The following is a 24,788-nucleotide window of genomic DNA, read 5'->3' as shown; positions in this document are numbered from 1 at the left end:
GCCACTGTTTTAAATGAGCAAGCTCACAGCTTCTTTTTTAATAGCAATATGGACAAAACAAGGGCTAATGAAATGAAACTGGATGCCACGTACAACAGCTAGCAGAAGCTCTACTAACAAGGCTGTATGGTAATGAGCTTGAGGAGGTGAAAACACACATGCATGAGTGGACACACCCACCCCTCCTCACACACAGATACACATTACCTCAGCAAGCTCTCATTTTGCAATGACCACTTTTAAGAGTTTGTTGCTATGGCAACACCGTGATTTATTTCCCAATTAAGAGTTAGTGAACTTGTTCGCTTACATCCGCTAATATCACTGCACATAAATTACCTTCAATGCAGTCTATTTCCTATTAAAAACAAAGCAACATCACTATCTTGCATCCTCTAAACGAGCAAACTTCTGTACAAAGAGTTTGCTTTCTTGTGAGTTTATTGTACAGAAACAAATATTCTGTAATAATTTTGTGCTACTTCTAATTGGCAATTATTGTGTTTGCAAAAAAAAAAGGATGAAATTCAGCACATTTCACATCCAGTAACAACTTTTTTTCATCCATCTAGCTAAAAATGAAGATAAACAATATATGGATGGATGAGAGGTTCAGTAGGCAGGTGGGAATGGAATGGAATCAATTAGGCAAACAGTTGTGATTTATATTCTGTGTTGATAACAAAGAAAGCTTAATTTAGTTTATCTTGCCTCCGTCCTGCTATCATTTATTTTTCATGTTTATGATGATAACATATAAATCCTTCTTCCTTTTCATGAAAAAGTGAACACCGGTGCCTGTGTCTCTGTTTCTCCGTGTCAATGGAGAAACTGCAGGAGTAACTGTTCTTACTATTCTTAATACAGACTGCAAAATGTAAATGCACATATCAGTATGACTATATAAAAACAAAGAGAATGACAATGAATTTCTATGTGTCATCATGTTAGCACGAACAATCTATGGATCTGTAATGGAAAAAAGACCCTTGCTTGCTCAAGATTGCAAATAACATTCTTCTGTAATGAAACCCCTCTGTTCCTCGTTCTATTTTCTATTTCCCTCATTCTCTCCCACTCTTATCCCTCCTCGCTGCAGTGTTCTTGAGAAGTAGAACTTGTCTGGCCCTCATTAATGTCCTTGGCATTCGCTTGGCTTTGCATCTCTCTCCCCAGCCTCTTACAGCTTCATCCCACATTCTAGCCATGCCATCCTTGTAGCCGCAACACTAGCAGGCTTCAACTGCAATTAGTACTTGTGTCATCACACATTCACAAGCACACACACACACCGTAGAAGCATTTAGGTCGAGATATTTTTTGTGTGCACTACCACCCTTTCCATTCTTTAACCCTGCAGCCCTCTCAATAATGATGGACTTGTTGGACAATAATTAGACTGAGTTAATAAGCATTCAGCTGGTCCAGGAAAACAAGGGGATGCTGTGTTCCCTTCCATTAATGCTTTATTATAGGCCTATCTACTTTAAACTCAATGGAAGACTGACAATATGTAGCACCAGTGGGGTATTATCTTATTTTATGACAGGTTTATCATTGGCTGTTGTTGAAAGAATGCGGAAAGGGTTGCTTGCTGTTTAGGCATAATAGTACTGTGGTGATTAGGTAAGATAAAGTTCCTCATGAACACTGATCAAAGTTTGCTTTTCTTTGTGTGATGTGCTGTACTGGAAGCCAGCCATAAAAGGAATGTGTACTGCACAGTGTTGATAAGTTCTATCGCTCTGTACAATCTGATACTGTTTGTGGCATTAGCTTGCAAAGGCTACAAATTGTCACAGTATCTCATTAGCTGCAGTATGGCTCTTTCTTTTGGAGCCATACTGCAGCCCTATCACAGAATTCGGAAAACTAGGCAAAGTCATTACCGTTTTCACTTTTTCAATCTCTTCAATCTTTTCATGTTCTGAGATCACTCCTTTATCCCTCACATTCTATTTTTCATCACAACTTTATCCTCATTCATACCCTCAAACACTCTTTAAATTTGAGGAAATGAGACCCACGTCTTTTGGAGACAAAAAAAAAAAATGAAGTAGGGTCTGGGGTGATCACCAGAAAGTTTTTGACACGAAAAATCACCCTTAAGCTGGTGTTGAATGTTTTAGAGCGAGCTGGTCTCTTATTCTTAGGGGGATAAGACAGCTCCCGTGTCTGCTTGTCTGCCGGGGCTTTGGAGGTAGAGGAACGGCAGCTACCTCTTTTGCTCTCCCCTCTCATCTCTTCACACTAATTAGAGAGAACTGGTTTTAAATCTTAGTGTGGACACACATCCTCGCCCTTCACACAGGTGGGTGCGCGTAGTCATGTGTATTCATCAAAGCTTTTCTGAAAGAGCATGTTTTTGTCAAAATGCATTAAAAAACATATTTTAGGTCAACATTTTATTTGTGAGACATGTTCGTGCATAGTGTGACCATTCTGTGTGTATGTGTGTGCTCGTGAATATTGTTCAGTGTGGTGGCAAATCACCGCAGGCGATGATAAGGATGAGGCTTAAGAGGTGGGCTCTCCAAGCCTAATCACTGCACCCATTTCAAAGACGAGGATGCCAATTAAAACTGATAGGGCTCAATACAGGCTTTTGGGCTGCCACAGTGAAGAGCAACACTGCCAACATGAAAATCAATCCCCCCCCCCCCATCTATGGGTTAGGAGATGAGGTTAGCCAGTCAGTGATCTGAAAGGAGTCTCTGATAAATATGCGGGCTCTATAAGGAGCTGCAGTGGGGGCAAGAGGGACTGACTTGGGGGTCATGGAGAGAACACAGAGATCTGTAAGTCCCCAATCACCGTTTGTGTGTGTCAGTGTATGTCGGAGATCTGAAGGTCTGTGATCTCCACTTCAGAAAGTGGGTGGAAAAGTGAGTTAGTGGGTCTTTGATATATATATACTCACTGACACTTTTTTAAGTACAGGTACAGATGCATATCTAATGCAACCCTATACAAAGTAAATTCCTCTGTACTTAATAAAGAGATAAAATTTCTTAATATTTCACCCTTTCTTGTGTTTTGATATGGTGAAAAAACATGATCTTTATAATATTAATGCAAACAGTAGTAGAGTTGACAGTGGTTTCACAGGTGTACCTAATAATGTGGCTAGTGAGTGTATATATGAGAGTAATAAATTCATCAGCTATTAATTATGAATATTTATCTGCCACTAAGATCCATATCATACAGCCGTTTTATGTAAGAAGGGAACTGGGTATTCATATTGGTGAAGTTACTGGAGCAGTTTAAAGTTTTGGGAAGAAGTCAGAAATTAAACCATCTAGCCACATAAATGGCATCTATACATGAGGACGACACTGATCTTCATATCTAACCCCCAGGCAAAAGGTGAAAAAGATTATACCACAAAATGTCAGATAATATTTTAATATGCAGACATGGGAATGAAATGTAATCAAACATCAGACATAAAATTAAAGTGACATCAATCACAGAAAAAGGACAGCAGCAGTATGTAAAAAGATGTCATTATAAAGGACATTAATCATAGTAATGGAATGACAATAAAGACAAACCCAAAAGAATGCACATTTTCTTTTTTTTTCTTTTTTCTTTTAATATCAGTGTCTCAACATTTAAGGTTTAGAATCACGAGGAATTGCAAGGAATTATCTCACTGAAGTCAAACACTTAAGCTGTGCGCTTTCCTCCACTGTACAAGTGTTGTAGGTCACGCTCTGCTCAGGCAATTTGTGGCGACGTCCAATATCTTGCAGTGCATGTTTGTGTGCTTGCACAGATGTGTGTGAAGACTAACGCAATCTGACAAGCTGATAACATATTTCATGTCATATCGTTTGACATCATTAACTAATAAAGATTGATTGCCCTTTGTTCCCTGTCAGAGAGTGTTTATCCTATTGCCCTGCTGCTGTTTTAGAGGATTTTTTGTGGATATGTGTCTGCAAGAATGAAACAGGCAAAGAGGAGTGTTTCTGAGAAGCTTAAGGCTTTCCAAGCCATAGATCAGATGGTGGTTGGACCCAACCCTCTCCCATGATGCTCTGCAGGCGAAAATCTTTGAAATACTCTAGCCGGTGGCTAGAAGACAGAAAGATAAATTTAATATATTATGCATAAAGTAGTGAAATACACATTTATATACATGTAATTTGAAATGACAAAGTTGACTAATGTGACTCTAAAAGGTACAGATTGTGGATTGGACATAAGTACCATTTGATCTACACCTGTTTTACAACTTAAAGGCGCAGTATGCAAAATCTCATCACTAGATGTCAGTAGACTGCAGTTTCCTGTTTCCTTAACCCTCCCAATTCAAGTGCATTATTTATGTTTGCTGTAGGACAAACATGTTTTACTCAGCCAAGAGAGATCAGAAAAATTTAATTTGTTTTTGCACGCGCAATATTTTAAAATATTTGGATAATATCAACACGTAGCAATAAATCAGAAAAAAAAAAGAAATTTGCCAAATATTTTTGCAGTATTTTAGGTTTTTAAAACCCAAGATACCTCAAAAATTCTGGCTGCAGACTACCGTTTAACAAGTTTGAGTGTAGGCTGTCAGTCCGCTGTTTACCTCAGTTTTCAATATGCTGAGTGTCCTAGTCTATTTAACCTGGTGGAGGCTGTAAAACTTTGTGAAAGGAGTGTTATATGAGTCAGTGAACTTTCAGTGAACTTTTCTCTTGGTAAGTGGTGCTGTTGTTGCCAGTTAGCTGCTGTAACCGGCATTAGTGAAACTTGCTTTGAAGTGGATCTAACATTGTTGGACAGATAGCAAATAAACTGTCATACAATGTGAGAATGTAACCAACTGGGAAAGCATCATTTTTAGAGCCTACATTAGGTTGATTAATATTAGCTTATAAGGAGAATAACCAGAATAAATAAGCATGTTTATGCATGTTTTGTGTGTTAGAGCACTGATTTCAGTTCGTGAAGTGAGACTTCAGTTGAGGAGGAAAACAATGAGGTGGAAATGAGGGAGGAGAGAACAGTGGTGAAGAAGGCAGATGAAGAGGAGGAGAAAGCGATAATGAAAATATACATTTGCAAATGTTAAATAGTCCTATGGAGTTTGAAAGAGCTATTTATGACATTTGAATTAATAGTAATACCATGAATATGGACAGTTTCTAGCCACGTATATAAAATGTTATTAGGTGGAACGGCGATTTCTATCTTGGCTGCTGTTTTCAAGATGTTGCCATGGCTTCCATAAACTGGCGGCCTCTCCTATTTATTTTGTATGTATTTTATAAATATTTTAATAAATGAGTGTAAAATTATTTTTTCTTTTAAATTTCTTACAAAATGACTTACTGTACCTTTAAAAGAATATACAAAAAAGGTGTGATTTTGCACATGAACCTCTTTTTTCTGTTGCAAAATGTCTCAGTGCCTCACGACAGCACCACTATAACATAAAATGTCTGTGCACATGACCTATGGCACATCAAACTTCACTTGTAGAAGTCAGCATACTCACAAGTTAGGCATTTGTCCTTCGGCTATCTCCTCCTTGGGGATGGGATAAAGAGCCTCATATATACGATTCTCTCCTGAGCCGTGGATCGCGTAGGAGTTCATCTTGTTGACATTGGGAGGGAAGTATGTCCAAGGGATGAGAGCCTCACCTGTCCATCTGTCTCCAGTGATCTTGGTGTTAAATACCATGGGAAGCTGTTGCTGGAGAGAGAAATCAAAAATGTAAGAAATATCCCATAAACCCAAAAAAAGCCTACGAATACCTCCATACGCAGCCTACCAGGAATGCTTGGCCGGCTCCTGACAGTAGTAATATCAGGTGTTGTCCATGTCTAAAGTAAAAACACAGGGAAGACGTGTCATTGTTCAAATGTGTATAAACATATGGCTATATATACATGGGCAGAGCAAGAGCTCAGCTTGGTACTCACGGACAAAACTCCACCTCCAGGTAATTGTCTGTAGTACTATCAAGGAAGAAGGTCTCTACAACTGATGAGATAAGGAAAAATGAAGATAAGACTTTTAATCTCACATTAATAAACTGCTTTAACTGTCTTATTAACCTTATCAGCACTTATTTTGAGAAAAAAAAGACAAAAGTAATAATTAAATTATTCAGGTCATTCATTTTTGACTCGGACTTTAACAGTAACATGCAAAAATAACAATTACATAAACTTTTAAATACAATTATGTGAGCAGCACACTCACTAACCTAGAATCATGCTCTTTATCTACCTAGATCATAATGGGGTTGGTTTCCAATCTATTAAGTAACATTAATGAGACCAAATATGCGGGGCTCATTAAACGGAAATCGAACTTACTTGAGGTCAATTAGAACCAATTGTTATTACTCAGCCTCATTGTGAGGTTTAATTGCTGTGTCGCCATAATAATGATAATGCAGTTACTGTAATGATCCCATAAACAGACAGTCTCTAGTCTCTTCAGCCACAGTAGACTTTATTCATATTATTTCAGCTTGCCAAAGGGCCTAAAATTGCATCCTAGGGACTAAATTACATAATCATAACTGATGGTTCCGTAACTACGGCTACAACAAGCATGGGGACCATAAAAGTAACACATGTACAATACTACAATCTATTACAATAAGCCATAAATGTGACCTTTTTAAAGATAATGAATTTCCGTTGGAATCAGCCTTATGAAGTCTGGAGCTTGTCGGTTATATAATTGCTGTTTCTCATTTGTTAATTATAAGCGTTTAAAAGAATTGTGCTACAATTAGGGAAAGGTCTCTGAAATATTACGCTTCAGCTAGCAGCTGGTTAGCTTTTGTATATAGCAGTTTAATATGAGATGGGCCAAATGGGAACAGATTAAACAAATAAAACATAACATGTTAATTTGTGAGTTTTAGAGGCGCTGGTGAGCAGGTTTGTTTTCCAAACTGAGGTTAAAGAAAATAAGATAACAGTTTCATGGGACTAGTTTCATGTTGTATAGGTATATATGAAATTCATCAATATTCTAATTTAATATAATATGAATAAGCATGCTGTGCATATATATAACAGACCGCATTTTCCTGTCAATAACAAACATTTAAAAACAGTTGAAATTATGAAACCCAATTAAGCGATTAAAAGGGGATTCTATTTTACATTAATAATTTGCAAATGGGGCTACCTTTGATACATAAACAAATTAAGGGCGTAAGGCTAAAGGTATTTTATAACATATATATATTTTATAATAGGGCTGGGTATCGTCACTGATTTCTATAACTGTTTCAATTCCGATTCACAAGGTCCTGATTCGATTCAATTTTGACTCAGTCAGAAATATTATAATTCTGATCATTTATCAGTACATATCCATATTTTTATATCTATGTAGGCAATAAAAGCAAAGCTGACACTTGTGAGACTTCATCAGAGGTGTAAGATTCACTGTAGATGCCTTTGTGTCAAAGTAACTGAGGATAAAACACAGAAAAACATGAAGGAGATTTTCATGGGGTGGCTTTTTATAGCAGATAACTGCCTTAAAAATATTCTGCAGTAGAACAAAAATGGAAGAAAACCACAAATCAGCATATAAACATTACCTGATGCTATTGAGGTGAAGCAGAGCAAAGTTACAGAGGTTTTATTAGAGACAGAGCTAAGCGTTTTGTAATGTATTGACAGCAGGTCTTGTCAGAGGTCATTTTTGAAAGAAAAAAAACAAAACAGTGGCCGATAGCACTGTAAACAACGATAGACTGATGTGTAATAAGCAAGCGAATAATTCAGAAAATAGAGATTTGTGATGGTAAACTGTTCTTAATGTACACTGAGAGAGAGAGCTGTGCAGGAAGTGTAATTTTATTGTGGTGGAAACAAAACAACCAAGGTAAGATATTTTTCAAACATGAAGCATAGTTTTGATCTTCTTTTGCTGCTGGTTCTATGAATTTCGGTTGGAGTGACGAAACCGACAGCTTCAGAATCTGTGAGATGTCGACTTTCAGCACCCGACGACATGTCTGTGTGGACGACCCGACGGTCGCGCTTTGTGTTTACATCTTTATGCAGAATCTTTTTACTGGCTCTTTTAACCGTTTGCTGTTTTACCTGTTTGGCGGTTGTTGAAATAGTTTTGTGAGCTTTAAGCTGACATTCTGGCATTTCTGATAAAAAAATATTTATATTTAAAAATTCAGGATATCATGAATTCATATCACATTATTTGAACTAAAATCGATTTGGGTTTTTTTTGTTTTGGTTTTTTGCACGGACTAAACCCCTAAAAGCTTGTGTCTTGTGTTAAAAGAAAGGTTGCATGGCTATAGAAGCAACAGACCAATCTACCCACCTTCATAATTCCACAGTCCAGGGAAGGCCTGGCTTGGGGGCCCTGCAGGAGCAGCCGGGTCATTGAAGAATGGACCGGACACCTCCACCTTCAGGCCTCCTAACCCAGGAGAGAAGGTGATTTTGAGGGGGTCATGATTTACAGGGTTGCTGTCCCAAGTGTGTTCGATGTCAAACTGCATTTGCGTGCGAGGACTGAAAGAAAGAAAATCACTCAGTCTTAAAATCTGCTGTGTGAGCAGCGACACAGGGAACAAAAAAGCTACAAAACTTACAGAGATTCACAGCATAGCAGAATGTGGAAAAGTGTTATAAACTGCAGTCCACGAGTCACCCCCATGTTTGTTTTCACTGGCTACAGGACAAGAGTGCTCCGAGTGCGCGTGTAATTTCTTTAAATACTCTGCGTTTCACCCTTTAAGCAGATTGTTATCAAATTGTGTAAAACAGAATAATGTTATCAGTAACAAGACAGTAAAATCATTTTCCTGGTAAAGCAAAAGTCCGAGGATTACACTTACTTGATAAGATCTGAGATTAAAACGATAAGCAGAGGACGATATTTTCCAACTCTATGCTGTTTACGTTTTCATGCAATATGTGGTTACATCTGTATGGAAATGTCTATCCAGCAATTTTTAAACCACTATTTGTGACACATTCTGACGAACTAGAAACCATAATCTCTTTTCACGTGATGACGTTATATATCATACCTTAACAAACAACCGAATTCAAACTGTTATATATGCAGAGTTGGCATTATTGACTTCCAAATGTATTCTACATCTGCTTCCTGATTTTTATTTTTTTTAAAAGGAACATCCTTTCGCGTTTCTTGTACAGACGGAATGACTTTACGGTTGCACAGCTTCTTTTCCATTGGTCCCCGTTTGTTTACTTCAAAACAAGAGGCGGAAACGAGGATTGAAGTAAAAACATCTATTATGAATTTAAAATTTCAATGCGATGCATTTGCGTATTTTTTTAAGCGCATCCTGTCTCGGAAAATGTGTTTGGTGTTTTGTTGAAGAGATCAAAACACTGAGTTGTTTTGATGAGCTTAGCCGAGATTGATTAGCTGCTTTAGCTAACACGAGCTGCACAAATTTACTACAGGTAGCTAGCTAGTTTGTAGTGAACGTTTCTAGCGGCTTTGTGTCATCTTTACCTGAATTAGTACATTCTTAAACGACAGTTTTCTCTTCGTGTTCCGAAACGTTAACTTGAAAAGAACCCCTAGATTAGTGGTGCCAGGTTTGACAGGCTTTAAGTGTTCGTCTTTAGTTTTGGTAGTGGTGGTCGTTTTTGCCAGTGCAAATTCTTTTGCTTCTCTTTAGACGACATCGTAAGCATGGAGGCAGAACTGGAGTTTTTGCGTGATCAAGGTGAGACGAAACTTGGAATCTACATGCATATTTTTCTGTTACGCCGTCTAGTCCATCAGTTTTTGACACTATTCTATGTTAATTTCTTTTTTAAGCCATAGGTGGTCCCTGTATAAAAATCAATCAATTATATGGCGTGCATTTTTTGGATGTTTACAGTCTTCTGCTTGTGATGATCACTAGAACATCTATGCTTTTTTGTGTAAGTGTCCTCGTTTTTTTGTCATTTCAGTCCGCAGGCTAAATTCTTCTCTCAGCCAGTATCAATATGGGCACGGTGCTCTGTCCACATCTTCTCAGGTACGAAGACATAAGATAAAATGGGATATGATAACTCTTTATTGTCATTGCACAGTCATACTTGGTACAATGAAATTAGAAACCGTCCCATTTCGGCACTAAGCACAACACAACACAACACAGTAGACTTCAAAGTGGATTTTTAAAAAGTGCAAAAAAAGTATGACTTAACAAATTAAAGAATGAATGTTTATTGCACATTATTGCCCCCCCCCCCCCCCAAAAAAAAAAAAAAAGTACAGAGAGATCTCCAATCAGGTCAGATGTTAGCATTGATTAGGGCTATTGCCCTATTGTAAAAGCTGTCCTTGAGTCTGTTTTTTCCGTGGCCTCAGCAACCTGAATCTCCTCCCAGATGGGAGGCAGATTAAAGCACCCGGTGTCCTGGGTGTGTGCAATCCTGTAGGATGCTGCATACCCTCTTGAGGCAGCAAGTGCTAAACTTCAGGAATGTAAGAGGATGTCCAGTGATTTTTGGGGCCATATTTAATGACCCTTTGAAGTGCCTTTTTGTGTGCCATTGTGCAGCTAGAGAACCATACAGAGATGCAGTAGGTCACCACACTTTGAATGGAGCAACTGTAGAAGATGATCAGCAGCTCCCACTTAAGGTCCATTTTTCTGAGGGTTCTCAGAAACTGGAGATGCTGTTGGGTCTGCTTTATAACCTCCGAGGTGTTTGAGGTCCATTGGAGGTCTGTGTCTATGGGGACACCCAGGAACTTGAAGCTGGATACCATTTCCACGCACTCCCCATTGATGCTGATGGGCTGCAGCTCAGACTTCTTTCTTCTAAAGTTGACTATAGCTGTTTTGTTTTGGTGGTATTGAGGCCCATATTGTTGTCCGCACACCTGTCTGACAGCCTCTCAAACTCAGCTCTGTATGCTGTCTCATTGCCCCCAGAGATGTGCCCCACCACGGTGGTATCATCTGTGAACTTATTTACTGCATTGTCTGGGTGGGTACTGACACAGTCATGTGTGTGTACAGTAGAATGATCTTCAACTTAAAAACTTATGCTAGTTTAGCTCATCTAAAATTAATCAAGTATTTGGCATCTTCAATAAAAAAAATTGTGATTGTTTTTTTTGTTTTTTTTTGACCTAAGAAAAGTAAGTTTTTGATACAATTAACTACTGCTAGCCCTCACCCCTTACATGCCTTATGTTTGGTAGGTTGAGGAGGAAAGACGCACTGAGTCTCCTGTGCCCTGGATCTCAGATAGAGGGTCAGTTCATCAGTTTCATACCACTTTGTAGACACGTTAGAGACACACAGCATTCACTGGAGATTCAGCAAGACAGAGTTATGGTGAACACAAAATTAAAAAGAAAAATTTTCCCCCCCAGTACTGAAACATCATTTGTCTGTGTTGCAGTATAATGGCTCCTCTGATAGCTGAGTATGATCGGCACATGGAAGAAATGACTGAACAGCTGCAGAGATATCAGGTAAATCAACAAAACAACATGCTGAAATAATAAAACATCCTTCATCTGAAATGTTCGAATACACAGGCGTGTGGTGGTGGGTGCTTGATGAAGTGATGTGATTTATAGATTTAAGTCCTTCAAATCTATTAAACTGATAATTCAGAAGTCAAAGACTTTGATAGAGGTAGCTGGGAAATAAATATCTTAATCCTGAGATTTCTTGGTCATCTGATGCATTAAATATGTCGGGATGTTATCAATGACTCTCAGTGTTCACGTACAGACACAGATGACAGACGTCAAATTGAAGTTGGAGAGGGTTGTCAAGGAAAATGAAAGGTAAAAAAATATATAAATCCACTCATGTTAATATGTAATAAGTTGGTTGCACAACAGAACATGACAAATGTACTAATATTTTCAATAAGTTAAACCTGTCATAAGATATGGCATTATTCAGTATTGTGTGTGAATTTGTTACTTGAATTCTTTTACATTCAGTGGCTGATTGATTTTCTATGACCTACCACAAATCAGGTTGCTGTAATTAGTGCGCTCATTTGTCTAGTAATTAGAGCTTTGATTAGAATTCTGGCATCTTGACCATTTGCATTCCAGCTAAATAATTAACCTAATGAAGGTTGTTCTATTTTATTTAGCACTTAAAACTATGCATGCTGTTAATGTATTTATTCATTTATTTATTTATTTTTGTGACATAACATCTTAAGTCTGAATACTTTTTCCAGGCTTTATGCAGAGCTGAGAGAGTCTGTTGAGAAGCAGCTTCATGCCCTGCCCACAGCTTCAGGAGTAGAGGGCAGCACATTGGAAGAAGATGCGGTCATCAAAAATCTCCAAGAACAGGTCCAGCTGTCTGAACAGGTCTGCATAAATGTCCGTTTGATATGTCTAAACGTTTGTAGATTAAGACACACTTTTTTTCTTCTTTTTTTTTTTTTATATAAGAAACACATTGTGTGTGGGGCCTTTCTAGCCTGTGTGTATATCCATCAGCCTGGAGTTTGAAGTCACACATCCATAGGTCTTTTCTGCACTCTTCTGTTCTTAAACACCAGGAATTCGCTGTTTTTCAGTATGCTGAAATTTCTACATGTGTTTTCCAAAACTTGAAAGCAAGCACATGGTGTCAAGAAATGCCAATATTTTAAGGAAGGGATTCTTATTTAACTTTAGAAAAGGGAATCATCTTAAATTGTAAAGTGTATTAATCTAATTTTGCAACTCGCTCAACCCTGAACATTTGTAGAATTCTTGCTATAAAAAGGAAAGAATTTAGAAAATTCATCCTAACTGTGTTACAGAAGTTTATTCAGTTGCGTCGTACTTGCTGTTTCTTCTATTTTTCAGTCCATTTCAGCTTGATGTGACTTAAGTCTGTACAGACCTTGTGTCATTAGAAAGACTCCTTGTAGGTCTTTGCTTCAAAGGTTATCTTGCTATAAACTGAATCTGTGACTATCCAACCTGTCTTCCTTTAATACCTGGCTTTTTCTCTTTATCCTGATAAGATTTGACAGCACTGCTTATCAGAGTAGGGTGTAGTCTTAATCATGTATCCAAGGTTGTAGTAACAGATTGGTCCAGTAAGGTTAATTGTGATCATTTAAGTTCTTTTCTGCATGAAAGCTGTAAGTTAACAAATTTGTTTGTGACCATCCCCCCGGGTCCAAGTGTAGCCTAATTCGCAGTGTGGTTGTAAGCAATCTAAGATCAAAAGATCAAAATCACTACATTTTTAGAGCTACAGTGTTTAGTTGATTGTTTGATTAAATGCTAACTGGGAAGTTAATCGGCACCAATTTGCAGGTATCCGTAAAAAACTCTTACTTCTTAGCTGATGCTTTTTCAGCGTCAGGGTATGCCAGTTTTTTTTTTTTTTTGCCTACTGTATGAGAGCTACAAAGATGTATTAGGGTTTTGTCTGTTCATTCACTGACCAACTAAAAGCCATATTCGCCTCGGATACAGGTTAAACTAAATATTCAGGTGATCGACTTAAAAATGTAATATTATAACAATAATAAAGCTTTTTCTTTTTTTTGTTAAGTAGCACTCAGAATAAATTTTTAATGTTTGTGAAGCTGAAATGTATTAATGGGTATGTTTATTTTGTATGGACACTAAAACCGCAACAGGGCCTTGGCTGAGCTGAAGTGCAGCTGGAATTTAGCTGGATGCTGTGAACATTCATCGTGACTGGAAGTTAGATCAGACGATCAATATTATTTTGATCTCTGTGGATTCAGTGGAGAGCACAAGGAAACAGCCACTCTGGCTTTGTCAGAATTGCTTTCTGACAGTTAAACATTTGTACCGTCTGTGTATTCTTTTTTTTTTACATATGCAACATTGGGAAATGATACATAATTCTTTTTGAGTAGTGAGTTCACGCGTTTGCACTAATAACTGAAGACAGCAAAGCCTTTCCCAGCGGCTCCACACACTCTTTTAATGAAGCTGTCATTTTTGCACTTTTTAATAATTCTGAACAAAACCCAGGTCATTTTTTGGATTCAGTGGTGATTTGTTATCCCGCTAACAAGATGCAACACACGTTATTTAGAAACCATTAGTCGTCTTTGAGGGGGAAGAGTTGTTTTTTGTGTCTGGAGTAATGATCTCTTGTGAATGCAGAAAGATGTTTGGTATTCTTCTTCCAACTCCTAGTAAGAAAGTTAACTCTGTGTCAGAATGTGGGTGGATATTGTTTGCTATATGTGTTCAGGAGCGGATGCAGGCCATGGAACTGTGGCAGACCACAGCCCAGGAGCTGGATCGCCTCCAGCAGGTCTACCAGAAGACAATCTCTGAAGGACAAATCCATGACTCCCAGAGACAGCAGCTCAAGGTTCAGTATTCTGAAATGGAAATTCAAAGCCAGAACTTGATTAGAACAATAACCTCTCACCGCTAGATGGCGCTATTATCATTGTAATCAAGTTAATTAGAGCACTTTGGCCTTAGTTAATGTGGGATATAAGGATGAGGTAATTACTGCTAGTTAACTTGACATGAATGCCCTTTTTTCATCACAGGATCAGCTTGTTCACTTTCAGCAGCACACATACAAACTCCAAGCGGCCAATCAGAAACTGGAATCGGTAAGTGACGGTTAATTAAAAGTGTGTTAAATTGCTGCCTCCCAATTAGCCACGGTATTGAAATGTTATGCACTTCTCTGAAATTGACCCTGCTCTAATAATTAATCTTTTAACTAAGCAAATTGGTTTTCTAAATCACTCCTGTAGTCACCCAGAACTGTCAGGCTGTATAATTGACTGTCAGCTCACCTGGTAATCCTCTAACTAGATTCTTTTTAAGTCGTACTCTCTGCTCTGCCTCTGTCGCTCTCTCTCTATCCTACAGTCACAGATAATTCAGCACTAGAGATTATTTATTTATTTAGAGACACGACTGACCTGTATTTGGGCTTAACCTTGCTCGGAGATTAAGGAGTACAAAATATTGTGGATTTTTTTTATTCACACAAAAACTTGTGAACGCACATACACACACGCCAGGTGCTTGGTCACAATACACTGTATAAAGAGATTGTATAGTAATACTATATCCCTCTAATGCATTTTTAATGGGAAGGCAAGCTTTAGGCTCTCCCCCCTCTGACTGTTCATGCAAGCAGCCTGTTTCTTTCACAGCATGGAGAGTGACTGGCTTTGTAGTAATCACTGACAGAGACACCTCGGGGTTTAATGTAAAAGGACACTGAAAAATGTATTAGAGACGAGGTTGATTTGGATGTTGTTAATGTTGGAGCTGTGTTTGCAATCATGCCACACAAATGGCAGTCGTGTCTCTCTTGCCACACACAGACAAACCAGCAGTTCCTGAAGACAGTGACAGAGCAGAGCACGGAGATGGAGGAGCTACACAGCCAGCTCAGGTAACAGGCTACTGGCTGCCATCAGAGGTCATGTTCTGTTAGTGTGTAACTACTACACAACATGCTACACTGGACTGAAAATCACCTTCTCCCATGTCCTGTAACTTTGTGTAAATTGAAGTTGTTTCATAAATGGAGGTTATATTTGAGGAAGAGCAGTGTGAAGTAAAAGTCTCAAAGTGTCCAATAACACGACATCTCTACCCCTGAGTTCTTTTAAGTCTTAAAGTTTAAATGTATGTTTTAAGCTGTGAGCTTGATATTTGCCAAAAAGACATCTTTTCAACTGACATTTAGCAAAAATGAAGAAAATGAGGTTTTTTTTGTTTTGTTTTCTCTTGTTTTTTTTAATTGTCCAAATATATTTTTCAGTAATCCAGACAGGCTGCTATAAATTCTAGCTGACAGTTAGTTTGCTATTTAATTTGTGTGGCTTTTTTTTCTCCTTTCTCTGTCCTTATGTAGGCAAGCCAAAGCTGAATTGAGGACAGCCACAGCCAAAGTGGATGAAATGACCAAGCTGTTGCAGAATCTCCAGGAACAGATGCAGAGACGGGTTAGAAAAAAAGAAAATATAAATACATATATTTGCCTAATTCATGAATATTCATGAAAAAAGACCAATACTTGTTTCAGGAGCATGAAAGGACTCTTGATTTGATCAGTTATAGTTGAGATGCTGAAAATATTGCACTCTGCATAGTTTTTTCTTTTCTTCTTAATCCCTCAAACTAAAGCTGGAATTCTGCAATTTGTACTTTTTTCCCTTTTTTTTCAACATAAGTTGTGTGTGACAAGTTAAAAAATGTCAGCCTATCTGTTTTAATAATCTGAAATTAGATTCCTGCATACTTACAACTCTATTTTGAAAGACAGATACAGTTACGGCCCCACGTTTAGACAGTGTGTCTTTGCTTTGATTTTAAATTTTAAATCAAACGCTGCAGACTTTCAGCTTTAATTCAAGGCTTTTAAAAAAAGTACTGCAATAACTGTTTGAACTGAATTACTGACAATTTTATATATAGTTGCACAAATGTCTAATGCCTGATTATTACATGAAAAGTTAAGTTAATTCCAACTGTTGAACTTGAAGAATAGCATCTAACCAAGTCAAGAGGATTCTCAAACAGGTACACAGGCATGTCACTGTCAAAGTCTATGATCAAGAGGAAGACGGTAAATACAGAGGGTTTACAATAAGCTGCAGACAACTGGTTACACTAAAGTATGGGAAGCCCACACTAGTCTAAGAAAACATTTAAAAGAGCCTGCTAGGTTCTGAAAATAATGTTTAGACAGATGAAACTAAGATTAACTTGCGCCAGAATGATGAAAGGGTAAAGTATGACGGAGGGGAAAAAAAACGCCTCATGAGCAGAAGCATCTCTCAAACACCGTGGAAACTTGATCACAAGTGAGTTAGGGATGTTGTTATTGCTGATACAGTGTTGAATGAACAGAGAAATCCTCTTTCTGGATCGTGCTTCACTGTGCTAATGGATAATGATACAAAGCACACTGCGAAAGTAACAAAAATTGAGTGTTCTTTAATGGCCTAGTCAGTCACTTGATCTCAACCCAACAAAGTTACTGATGAAAAAACTAAAAACAGAAAATAACATAAACTGAAGGCAGCTGCAGCAAGGGCCTAGCAGAGCATCTCAAGGGAGGAAATGCAGCATTTGATAATGTCCATGAATACTGACTTCAGATGGTCATTAACTCCAAATGATTTTCATTCAAGTACAAAAAAAACCTTCATTTTTTTTTAATTTAAAATTGTTAGTTTATCCAATGACTTTACTAAAGTGTAATTCAGTCACATCTTGATCTTTTTGGATTGGACCTAACTGTATGCATATGTGTTTAGGAAGAGGACATGGGTGAAGCACGGGGCCGTGAACACGCAGCAGACAGACGACTGCAGCAGCTTCAGGCAGCCCTGAGCCAGCTGGAGACCAGGTCAGCCCATGTTAAACTGTTGGCTTTCACTTGCTGGCTGTCAGCTAAGATGGAACAGTGGTTGAGATTAGGAAAGCACTGCCAGCGTATTGATCTAATAGAAAGTCATGGAATTTTACATCAGTGCTTCAGTGTTTATGGGGTCAAGCAGTAGTTTTCTGACTTTCTTTCTGCTGCTGGGTATCCTTCCTTTTCTGCAATCGCAGGCTAAAAGCTGCATCACAGGAGGCAGAGGCAGTTCGCAGAGAACAAACTGTGTGGGAGCGAAAGGTGGGGGAACTCCAGGCACGTTGCACCACTCTCGAAGAGGAGAAGTATGAAGCCCTGTCTAAAGTTCGAGAGAGCGTTCAAGTGGCCGAAGAAGCCACATTGCACAAAGACCAGGTAAATGCAGTTACTTTGGATCTTTCAGCGTTTTGTCGCGTTTGTTTTAAATGGCAGAGTCGTCTTTTTGACATATTCGACTGCATCTTCTAAATAGTTTTCAGAGCTCTCCTCAATTGCCTATTTGTGTCTGCCTTTACTTTTCACTTCAGGCCCTGTTAAGAGAGAAGCAGAAAACAGAAGAGCTGGAAAAGACAAAGGAAGCAATCAAGCAGTTGATCTATGATGCTGCAGTCCGCACCAAGAAGGAGGTACACGGTTACTAAATGGCTAGATGAATGCTTCTCCTAAAAATACACTTATGTAATTTGATTCGTGTGTGACTAAAGTCTGCTTTGAAGCAAGTCGCATCATTACTTAAAAGCAGTAGATGACATCAGGGTATTTGCTGCCAAATCTGTATGCTTTCTTTCGAAAATGGCAATTCTGAAAATGAAAGAAAACCAAAGTTTTTGATTCATAATTAGTTTTACAAGGAGAAGTGCAACCTCCAACTGTACCTTGTGCTTAGCCATACTTTTTTTTTTTTTTTTTTTAACATATGAGGCACTAAGCTGAAAGCAAAGCCCTGCTCTTTACCCTGTGTAACCCTGGAGACATGGTGATTAATGCTCTGTTAATGGATCTTTTTCATCAAGGCCTTCAACTGTTTAATCCTATTAATGTAAAATGGTATGACTGAAGCACTAGCTGTCATCTTAGTCTCTTGCTGGCCCTCAACATGGGATGATATTCTAGAGATTAAATGTTGATGCTTTTAGACTTTTTCCAAATCATGGGGCTTTGCCTTTATCATGCCTTTGCTTACCTAGCTTACCGGTAATTTTGTCATTGAAGACAGTTTAAGTTTAAATATTTTAGTCAAAGTGGGTCAATGTTTTTTTGTTTTTTTTTACCTTAATCTACTCTGTCCCTCATTCTCATTTAAGGCAGTTCAGTCTTAAGATAAGGTCATGTAATGAAGAATTACTTACAGTTGAGAGTCAGACCTCAGACTTACCTGAAGGCATGAGAGCCACTCGAACTGATAAGTGTGAGGGAAGAAATTTTCAAAAATGGAGGCCAGAGATTACAATTAAACTGTATTCACAGTCAGCTTGCATGTAATCTGTTTTTTGACAGTTTGCAGTATTGTTTTTATGTGTCTTTAATATACAAGTGCATTATATTCTTGCATCAGGAAGGATGTATATGCAGCTGACACAAAGAAATGTCCATAGTTTAAGGCTATTGTTCTTGATTATGTAGTGAAGAATATCAGTTTAACAAAAGCAAGCAGGTAACACAAAAGTAAACAATGGCCTGATGGTCCTTTAAATGTCTGTGAAGAAGAAAATGCTTTTGATAATTTTCACTTTAACTTTCTCACTTGAGATTTTGATGGGGATGGCATTTGTATTCAATACTTTTAGTGACTTGTCAGGAAGTAAGGCTGTGATGACTTAGCAAAATTTTTAAGTCATCCAGCCAAGTGATCGGAGCTTATGAGCTGTGTGAGGTGTCTGTCCTTCCACAATGGAAAGGAATCGCTACTCTTTCAAGAGTATTGGTCAGATTGCAGTGAAACTTATCAATCATCACTTAATGGGTCTTCACCTCCCACTGCGCTCAAGATCACTTTTATTATTTGTTTTTTTAATTTTTGAATTGTTATGGATTGTGAGCCAGATGAGATGCTATATCACTCATGTTCAGGTTACCAGCAACACTACTGTGTCTGGTAGCCAGTCTCTCTGTATGTTATCATGGCGAAATGTTGTCTTTGAAACATCTACTTTAGCAATAAATGCCACAAGGACATTTTTGAGGACGACATATTTTTCAAGGTAGCTGCGTCCAAGAACTCACTATACTGCCTTTGTAGCTGCTGTGATCACATGCAAGATTTAGCATATTCACTGAATTACAAGGAAAGCACATAATATCATAGTAGCGGCAACACTATAAAGTGTAATTCAGAATTTGCAGCGATTGCTCCATTTTTGGTTGCTATAGTTATTGTTTTTTCTGTTTGTTTTATGACCTTTGTCTCATTATTATCTGTTGTTTCATATATACATAAATCAAGTCAGTAAATACATCACTATGTTGCTGCTTGATGTTTATTTTCATCTTGACTTTTTATGGTTTCAATCTTCAGCAAATCTAGTTTGATTTCAGTGTACTAATGTATATGACTATATTGTTCACGCATTGACACTTCTTCCTTAAGTTACCAAGTGTGCTATTGAAAAGTTAAAATAGGAGTAGTCAAAGCAAAAGTCTAAACACAGACTGCTTTTCCTTATATCTGCACTTAACTCAGATGGTTAAGTTCAGGAGTTAAGCCTTTTTGTGACCATTAAAAGTCAGTCTAAGGGGAAGGAAAAGCAAAGGAGCTAAACTCCCCATATTTGAGCTTTATGACTTTATCTTTTAACAGGTGGGAAATGTTCGCAAACAGTGCAATGTTCAAATCCACCGTATGGCAGAGGAGCTGTCTGCACTGCAGCTGGTAAGAAATTGTCCAACTAAGAGGGCAAACTCATTTCAAAATCACCATAAATCCTTTTATAGCGTCTACCTGTCCACTCATTTCTGTCTCCTACCAACATTTTTTCCTGTCTCCTCTTCTTTCCGACTCTGTCTAGGAGTGTTCAGATAAAGAGTCTCAGATTGAAAGGTCCCTGCGAGAGAGAAAAGCTGTAGAGGAGGAGCTGGAGAAGGTATCTGAATTTATCAGGGGGAATGCAGGAAAGACACTGCAACAAGTTGTTCCAATGTTTTGATGATGTTTGATTATGTGGTTTTGTGAATGTGCTGAGGCACTGCTGATCATTTTAATAGTCTCCTGTGTTTCGTGTCAGGTATATAAGGAAGGCAGGGCAGAGCCAGAGTTCAGGAAGATTGATGCCCTTCATCAGAGGTGTCTAGATGCTGAGAGGCAGAGGGAAGACATAAGTCTCACTCTGCAAAGCACGCAGAACAAACTTAAAACGATGGAGATGGAGTAAGTGCACTATAGATTTGTTCTTCGTTATTTGATCCGTAAGTATTCTGCGCATCAGGTTTAGTGCTCTGCTTTTACTTTGCTCATTATTTCTTCCAATCTTTTACCCGTAGGTATAGCGAGGAGCTGTCACGATGCCAGGAAGAAGTGCGACGCCTGCAGAGCTCTCTGGCTTCAGCCCGCAATGACTGCATCGATGTCAGCGAAGAGCGGCTGCAACTGCAGCAGGAGAACTTTCAGCTCCGCAAGGAGATGGATGAGTTGCGCAAAGCCACCCTGCAAGTCCAGAATAAGGCCAAGCAACAGGTAAATGGGAAGGATGGGAATCGATAATGATTAATAATCCAAATTTGGGAAATTTGGGCTTCCTATGGGTCTTGGAGTTCCCATAATGCATTCTAATAATAACGAAAAGAAATTGCAACCCTGCCTAATAAATTACCGCATTTAAGAAAAAAAAATCAAGAGTTAATTAATTAAAAGTTTTTCTAGCCTCATGACATTGTCTGGGATAATTTCTGAGGTATGTGTAAAATCTGTGAAATGGTCCTTTAAATAAAGTGGAATAATAAAGTGTTATATTTTTGATTAACTGCTGAAAAGCCATTGTCAGTAGTAGGATAGCTAGATATATAGCATAAAACAGGGTTTACACACAAGTGATAATGTACCATTACATAATTTATTTGACCATTTAAAAAGAGTTTGAAACTTTATATAACCTCATCCCTTCAGGTATCTAAGTTGGAGCAAGAGTACAGCTTAAAGGAGCAAGAACTGGATGCACGAGTGAGGGAGCTGGAGGAAAGCAGTCGAAGTTCTAGCGCTGATCTCACTCGACTTCTTACAGCTCAGCAGAAAAGTACACAGCGATGGAAGGAAGAGGCCAAGAACCTGGTCCATACATTTGAGACTAAAATCACGACCCTTAAGTAAGACTTTTGAAATTGTATTTTTAAGATTACTAATGCAAGGACAGAAGGGCACAAAACGAAATGTGCTTTTAAACTAAAGGGTTACAACTTCACAACTTAAATGTCAGATGACTTACAAGAAAAGATGACTTTGTACAGGACTCTGTCCAGTACTGTACAAAACAAAGTACACTCTTATTGATTCAATAGGAAATAAAAGGGAAATAGCAGCCACGTGCTGGTTGTCAAGTACACTTGATTAACTGATCAGCAAGTGTGACCACCTATATAAAAGCAGACGTTTGCTCAGGTTGGTGGTCAGGTGTGCCTTAACATAATATAACAGTCTTCCAAGGAGTGGATGCCTTGGCAAGTTCACCTGAGCTCAAACCATCAGAAAAATTGGAATTTAAAAAAAAAAAAGAAGAAGAAGAAATAAAAAGTAACACAAGAGCTACAACTCAAACTCTGCAGGCCCTAGTTAGCATGGCACATGTTAAAGTTCATGAGAATATAATTAGAAATAGAATGAAAAAGTAGTGCTTGTTCGTTAAGGTTTCCTGAAGAAAGCCTCTTCCGTGGACACTTCTAGGACTGTGTATTCCTGTGAAACCTTTTTTCACATGACTAACTTACAAACTCTTCTACACTGACAACTGTGAGTGTGACTTGACTGGGTAATTACTATGTGCTTGTGCACCTCAGGAGTTGTTGCCTGACACTCTTTCCTTCCTCACACAAAACTAAAGCGATTAGTTCCCATAATGCTTTAGGGTGTTGAGGTATATTACCTATATTTGTTTACATTTTAGCATGGTTCAATGAAAATTAGGTATTCTTCCACTTTTATATAGATGTACTGACATCTGTTACAGAATTCCTGTGTCACTAACATTTTAAAAGATATTTGCAAACAACTATTTGATAAATAGCAGTAAATCTGCTTAAAATGTGAGAGAAACAAACACAGGTGTAACATCCTGTGAGGCATAGGTCATGCTGAATTTAAAACTGTGCATTCTTTGTGTTCAGCATTGGCAGAGTTATGACTCAGATGGGAGCTTGAGTACCTTAATTGCTTCCATGAACTGTAGGTCATTGCTGGTGCCGCTATTGACCACGCTGATAAATGGGCCAAATGGGCAGGTCGAAACTCAATAACTGAGCTAAAGTTGGTTTCGAAACATCGGTGTGCAGCTGACCCTTTCACCTTACACAGCATACTTTGCCTGTATCTCTGGCTGCTTCTGCTGTAGAAAAATTTGAAACTGGGTTGTTTTAAAAAATGAAAAAGAATGAAATTGGAAAAAGAAATATTTAATACAGCAGTCTATAAAATGAAATAAAAAGTTTTAATTAAATGTAAAGAAATATTCTCAGTCTGACACTTTACAGTTTTATCTGTAACAGTAAAACAAAGTTTAAGTAACAGATACATTTCAACAGCAGCTGAAACAAAAGTTGACTTGGCCCTCACTGACAGATGGTTGGACTCGTTTTTTTAAAATGTTCATTTCAGGGCTGAGCTGAATCGACAGAAGCAGCGTTCACGTGAGCTGGAGGCGCAGCTTCAAACTGACCATGACACAATTTCTGAGGTTTGAGCGACACACAAACACACACTAGAGATTATTGTAAGAGAAAAATGAAACTGGCCATTTCTCAAATAATTCTTGTATTATATGTGAATGACTTTTTCTTTTTCTTTAAGCCTGTTAATAGGTGTTAGCCTCTGCAGATGTCAGGCCTTCGCAGCAGCTAAAAAAAATGTCAGCGCTCTTTAGCAACTCAGTGATTCTAGAAGTTCTAGGAGTTTGTTGTAGAATTTGCTTTCACCTTATGAGCTCAAACCTGATGTTTGAGAGCAGTTTTTCTCACATAATGCACAGATGCAGCAAGAATAATTTAAAGAATGTACCATGAACTGAAACAGCTTGGGTTTGTTCAGAAACAAATGAATTGCACTGATGTTGTCAAGATTTTGCATATTTTTAAAATGCAAAGCTTGCATCTGTGAACAGCAGCCTGAAAACAAGTATGTCTGCGGTAATGGAAAATGATAATTCCACCATATGTTCCTTGGTACTTTAGTACTTAAAAAAAAAAAAGCAAAAGGTTTAACACTGAGACATTTGTGTTTTACTCCATGTGTAACTAATTGATACATGTTTTGTGCAGTATGAGAAGCAGCTAGCGGAGTATCAAGAGAAGACTAGTCGTCTCCAGAGACGGCTGACGCAAGCGGAACAAAGGGCAACTACTGCTTCACAGCAGGTATGGGTAACTAATCTAGTGTGCTGGTCCCTGTGATGGGCTGCCATTGTGAGAGTCGTGCTAGGAGAAATATGTGTTTTTACTATCTCTTTGTTGTCTGATTGAAAACTGATATTATTTGTGGTTGTGCTCGTTTCATATTACTTTTTGTTTTGTTTTTTTCTAATAGCTGAATAGGTTGCAATCTCAGCGAAGAAAAACTGCCTCGGTGGATCTAGAGCATGTCTAATGTGGTACAAGAAAGCACTGCTTTCATGTTTTCCATTCTTTTTGTGTACCAATGCTATATGAAAAATGAATTTTTCATTTTGTCATAAAAAATAAAACTAATTTAAAATAATCTTTTTTTGTGTGGGTGTGGCGGATTTATTAATACTTACATTTTTGTGTCTTAAAATGGCTGTGGTCATGTGTTAAAGTGTTGATACTTTAATATTGAGGCTTTTTTTTTCCCCTCAGATTTGACTCCTTTTTGTAATGCATATTGTTTTTATGTTCCACTAACTACTTAAATAAAAAGTGAAGCGCTTTCTTCAAAATAACTTCCTGGATGTGTTTCAAGATGGGTACCGAGTAGCAAAAGTTGTTTATAGAAGGACTTTGGTGGCGCCACAGGCTGTATGTAAAGTGATCAGATCCCATTTCAGTTCAGTTTAATTTGTATAGCACCAAATCACAACAGTCCCACGAGGCGCTTCATATTGTATGCATAAATGTAAGAAACCGTACATTTTATGGTTTTATGCAGTAGCCTTTGTGCACTTGTGTGTTTCCTTTGTCTTCTACAATAAGGGTTAGCTGTTATATCAGTTGCTCCCCCGTCCATCAATTATAGGGACATGCCCAGAGATTTGCCAAACCTCAGCTGTGAGAAATTAATATACCGACA

At 38.1% G+C, this 24,788-nt stretch overlaps 2 protein-coding genes across 5 annotated transcripts; one reads left to right on the top strand and one right to left on the bottom strand.

Moving 5' to 3' along the window:
• Nucleotides 1–3,392: 3,392 nt before the first annotated feature.
• Nucleotides 3,393–9,151, bottom strand: cunh4orf33 (chromosome unknown C4orf33 homolog). Of its 3 annotated transcripts, XM_040004730.1 has the most exons (7): nt 8,846–9,018; nt 8,600–8,739; nt 8,326–8,519; nt 5,928–5,988; nt 5,777–5,828; nt 5,498–5,697; nt 3,393–4,083 (listed from the first exon to the last, which is right to left on the bottom strand). In XM_040004730.1, exons 2-7 carry the CDS (start codon nt 8,662–8,664, stop codon nt 3,987–3,989), a joined length of 669 nt encoding a protein of 222 aa, XP_039860664.1. In that variant the 5' UTR covers nt 8,665–8,739; nt 8,846–9,018; the 3' UTR covers nt 3,393–3,986. The 3 variants fall into 3 exon arrangements, with proteins under 3 accessions (XP_039860664.1, XP_039860665.1, XP_039860666.1); XM_040004731.1 differs by lacking the exons at nt 8,600–8,739; nt 8,846–9,018 and adding an exon at nt 9,041–9,151; XM_040004732.1 differs by lacking the exon at nt 8,600–8,739.
• Nucleotides 9,143–24,239, top strand: sclt1 (sodium channel and clathrin linker 1). Of its 2 annotated transcripts, XM_040004728.1 has the most exons (22): nt 9,143–9,256; nt 9,665–9,712; nt 9,945–10,012; nt 11,191–11,243; nt 11,394–11,466; nt 11,732–11,787; nt 12,198–12,333; nt 14,198–14,320; nt 14,508–14,573; nt 15,303–15,373; nt 15,839–15,929; nt 17,247–17,338; nt 17,545–17,722; nt 17,875–17,973; nt 20,145–20,216; nt 20,353–20,427; nt 20,569–20,711; nt 20,825–21,017; nt 21,447–21,643; nt 23,145–23,223; nt 23,804–23,899; nt 24,069–24,239. In XM_040004728.1, exons 2-22 carry the CDS (start codon nt 9,679–9,681, stop codon nt 24,126–24,128), a joined length of 2,055 nt encoding a protein of 684 aa, XP_039860662.1. In that variant the 5' UTR covers nt 9,143–9,256; nt 9,665–9,678; the 3' UTR covers nt 24,129–24,239. The 2 variants fall into 2 exon arrangements, with proteins under 2 accessions (XP_039860662.1, XP_039860663.1); XM_040004729.1 differs by lacking the exon at nt 11,191–11,243 and having other exon boundaries at nt 9,155–9,256.
• Nucleotides 24,240–24,788: the final 549 nt, after the last annotated feature.

This window comes from Simochromis diagramma, unplaced genomic scaffold (genome assembly GCF_900408965.1).
Source record: "Simochromis diagramma unplaced genomic scaffold, fSimDia1.1 OVJJ01000487.1, whole genome shotgun sequence".
Classification (NCBI taxonomy): domain Eukaryota; kingdom Metazoa; phylum Chordata; class Actinopteri; order Cichliformes; family Cichlidae; genus Simochromis; species Simochromis diagramma.
The sequence above is the reverse complement of the archived record's forward strand: the minus strand, read 5'-3'. Positions and strand labels throughout refer to the sequence as shown.

What these genes read in the sequence shown, in the direction of transcription:
- cunh4orf33 (XM_040004730.1), bottom strand. Translation starts at nt 8,664, where the DNA reads ATGGGGGTGACTCGTGGACTGCAGTTTATAACACTTTTCCACATTCTG. An exon ending in CTGGAGGTGGAGTTTTGTCC is followed by an intron (nt 5,829 to 5,927) that starts GTGAGTACCAAG and finishes TTTTTACTTTAG; the next exon opens with ACATGGACAACACCTGATAT. An exon ending in GAAGGACAAATGCCTAACTT is followed by an intron (nt 4,084 to 5,497) that starts GTGAGTATGCTG and finishes TCTGTCTTCTAG; the next exon opens with CCACCGGCTAGAGTATTTCA.
- sclt1 (XM_040004728.1), top strand. Translation starts at nt 9,679, where the DNA reads ATGGAGGCAGAACTGGAGTTTTTGCGTGATCAAG. An exon ending in CCAATCAGAAACTGGAATCG is followed by an intron (nt 14,574 to 15,302) that starts GTAAGTGACGGT and finishes TGCCACACACAG; the next exon opens with ACAAACCAGCAGTTCCTGAA. An exon ending in GAGCTACACAGCCAGCTCAG is followed by an intron (nt 15,374 to 15,838) that starts GTAACAGGCTAC and finishes GTCCTTATGTAG; the next exon opens with GCAAGCCAAAGCTGAATTGA.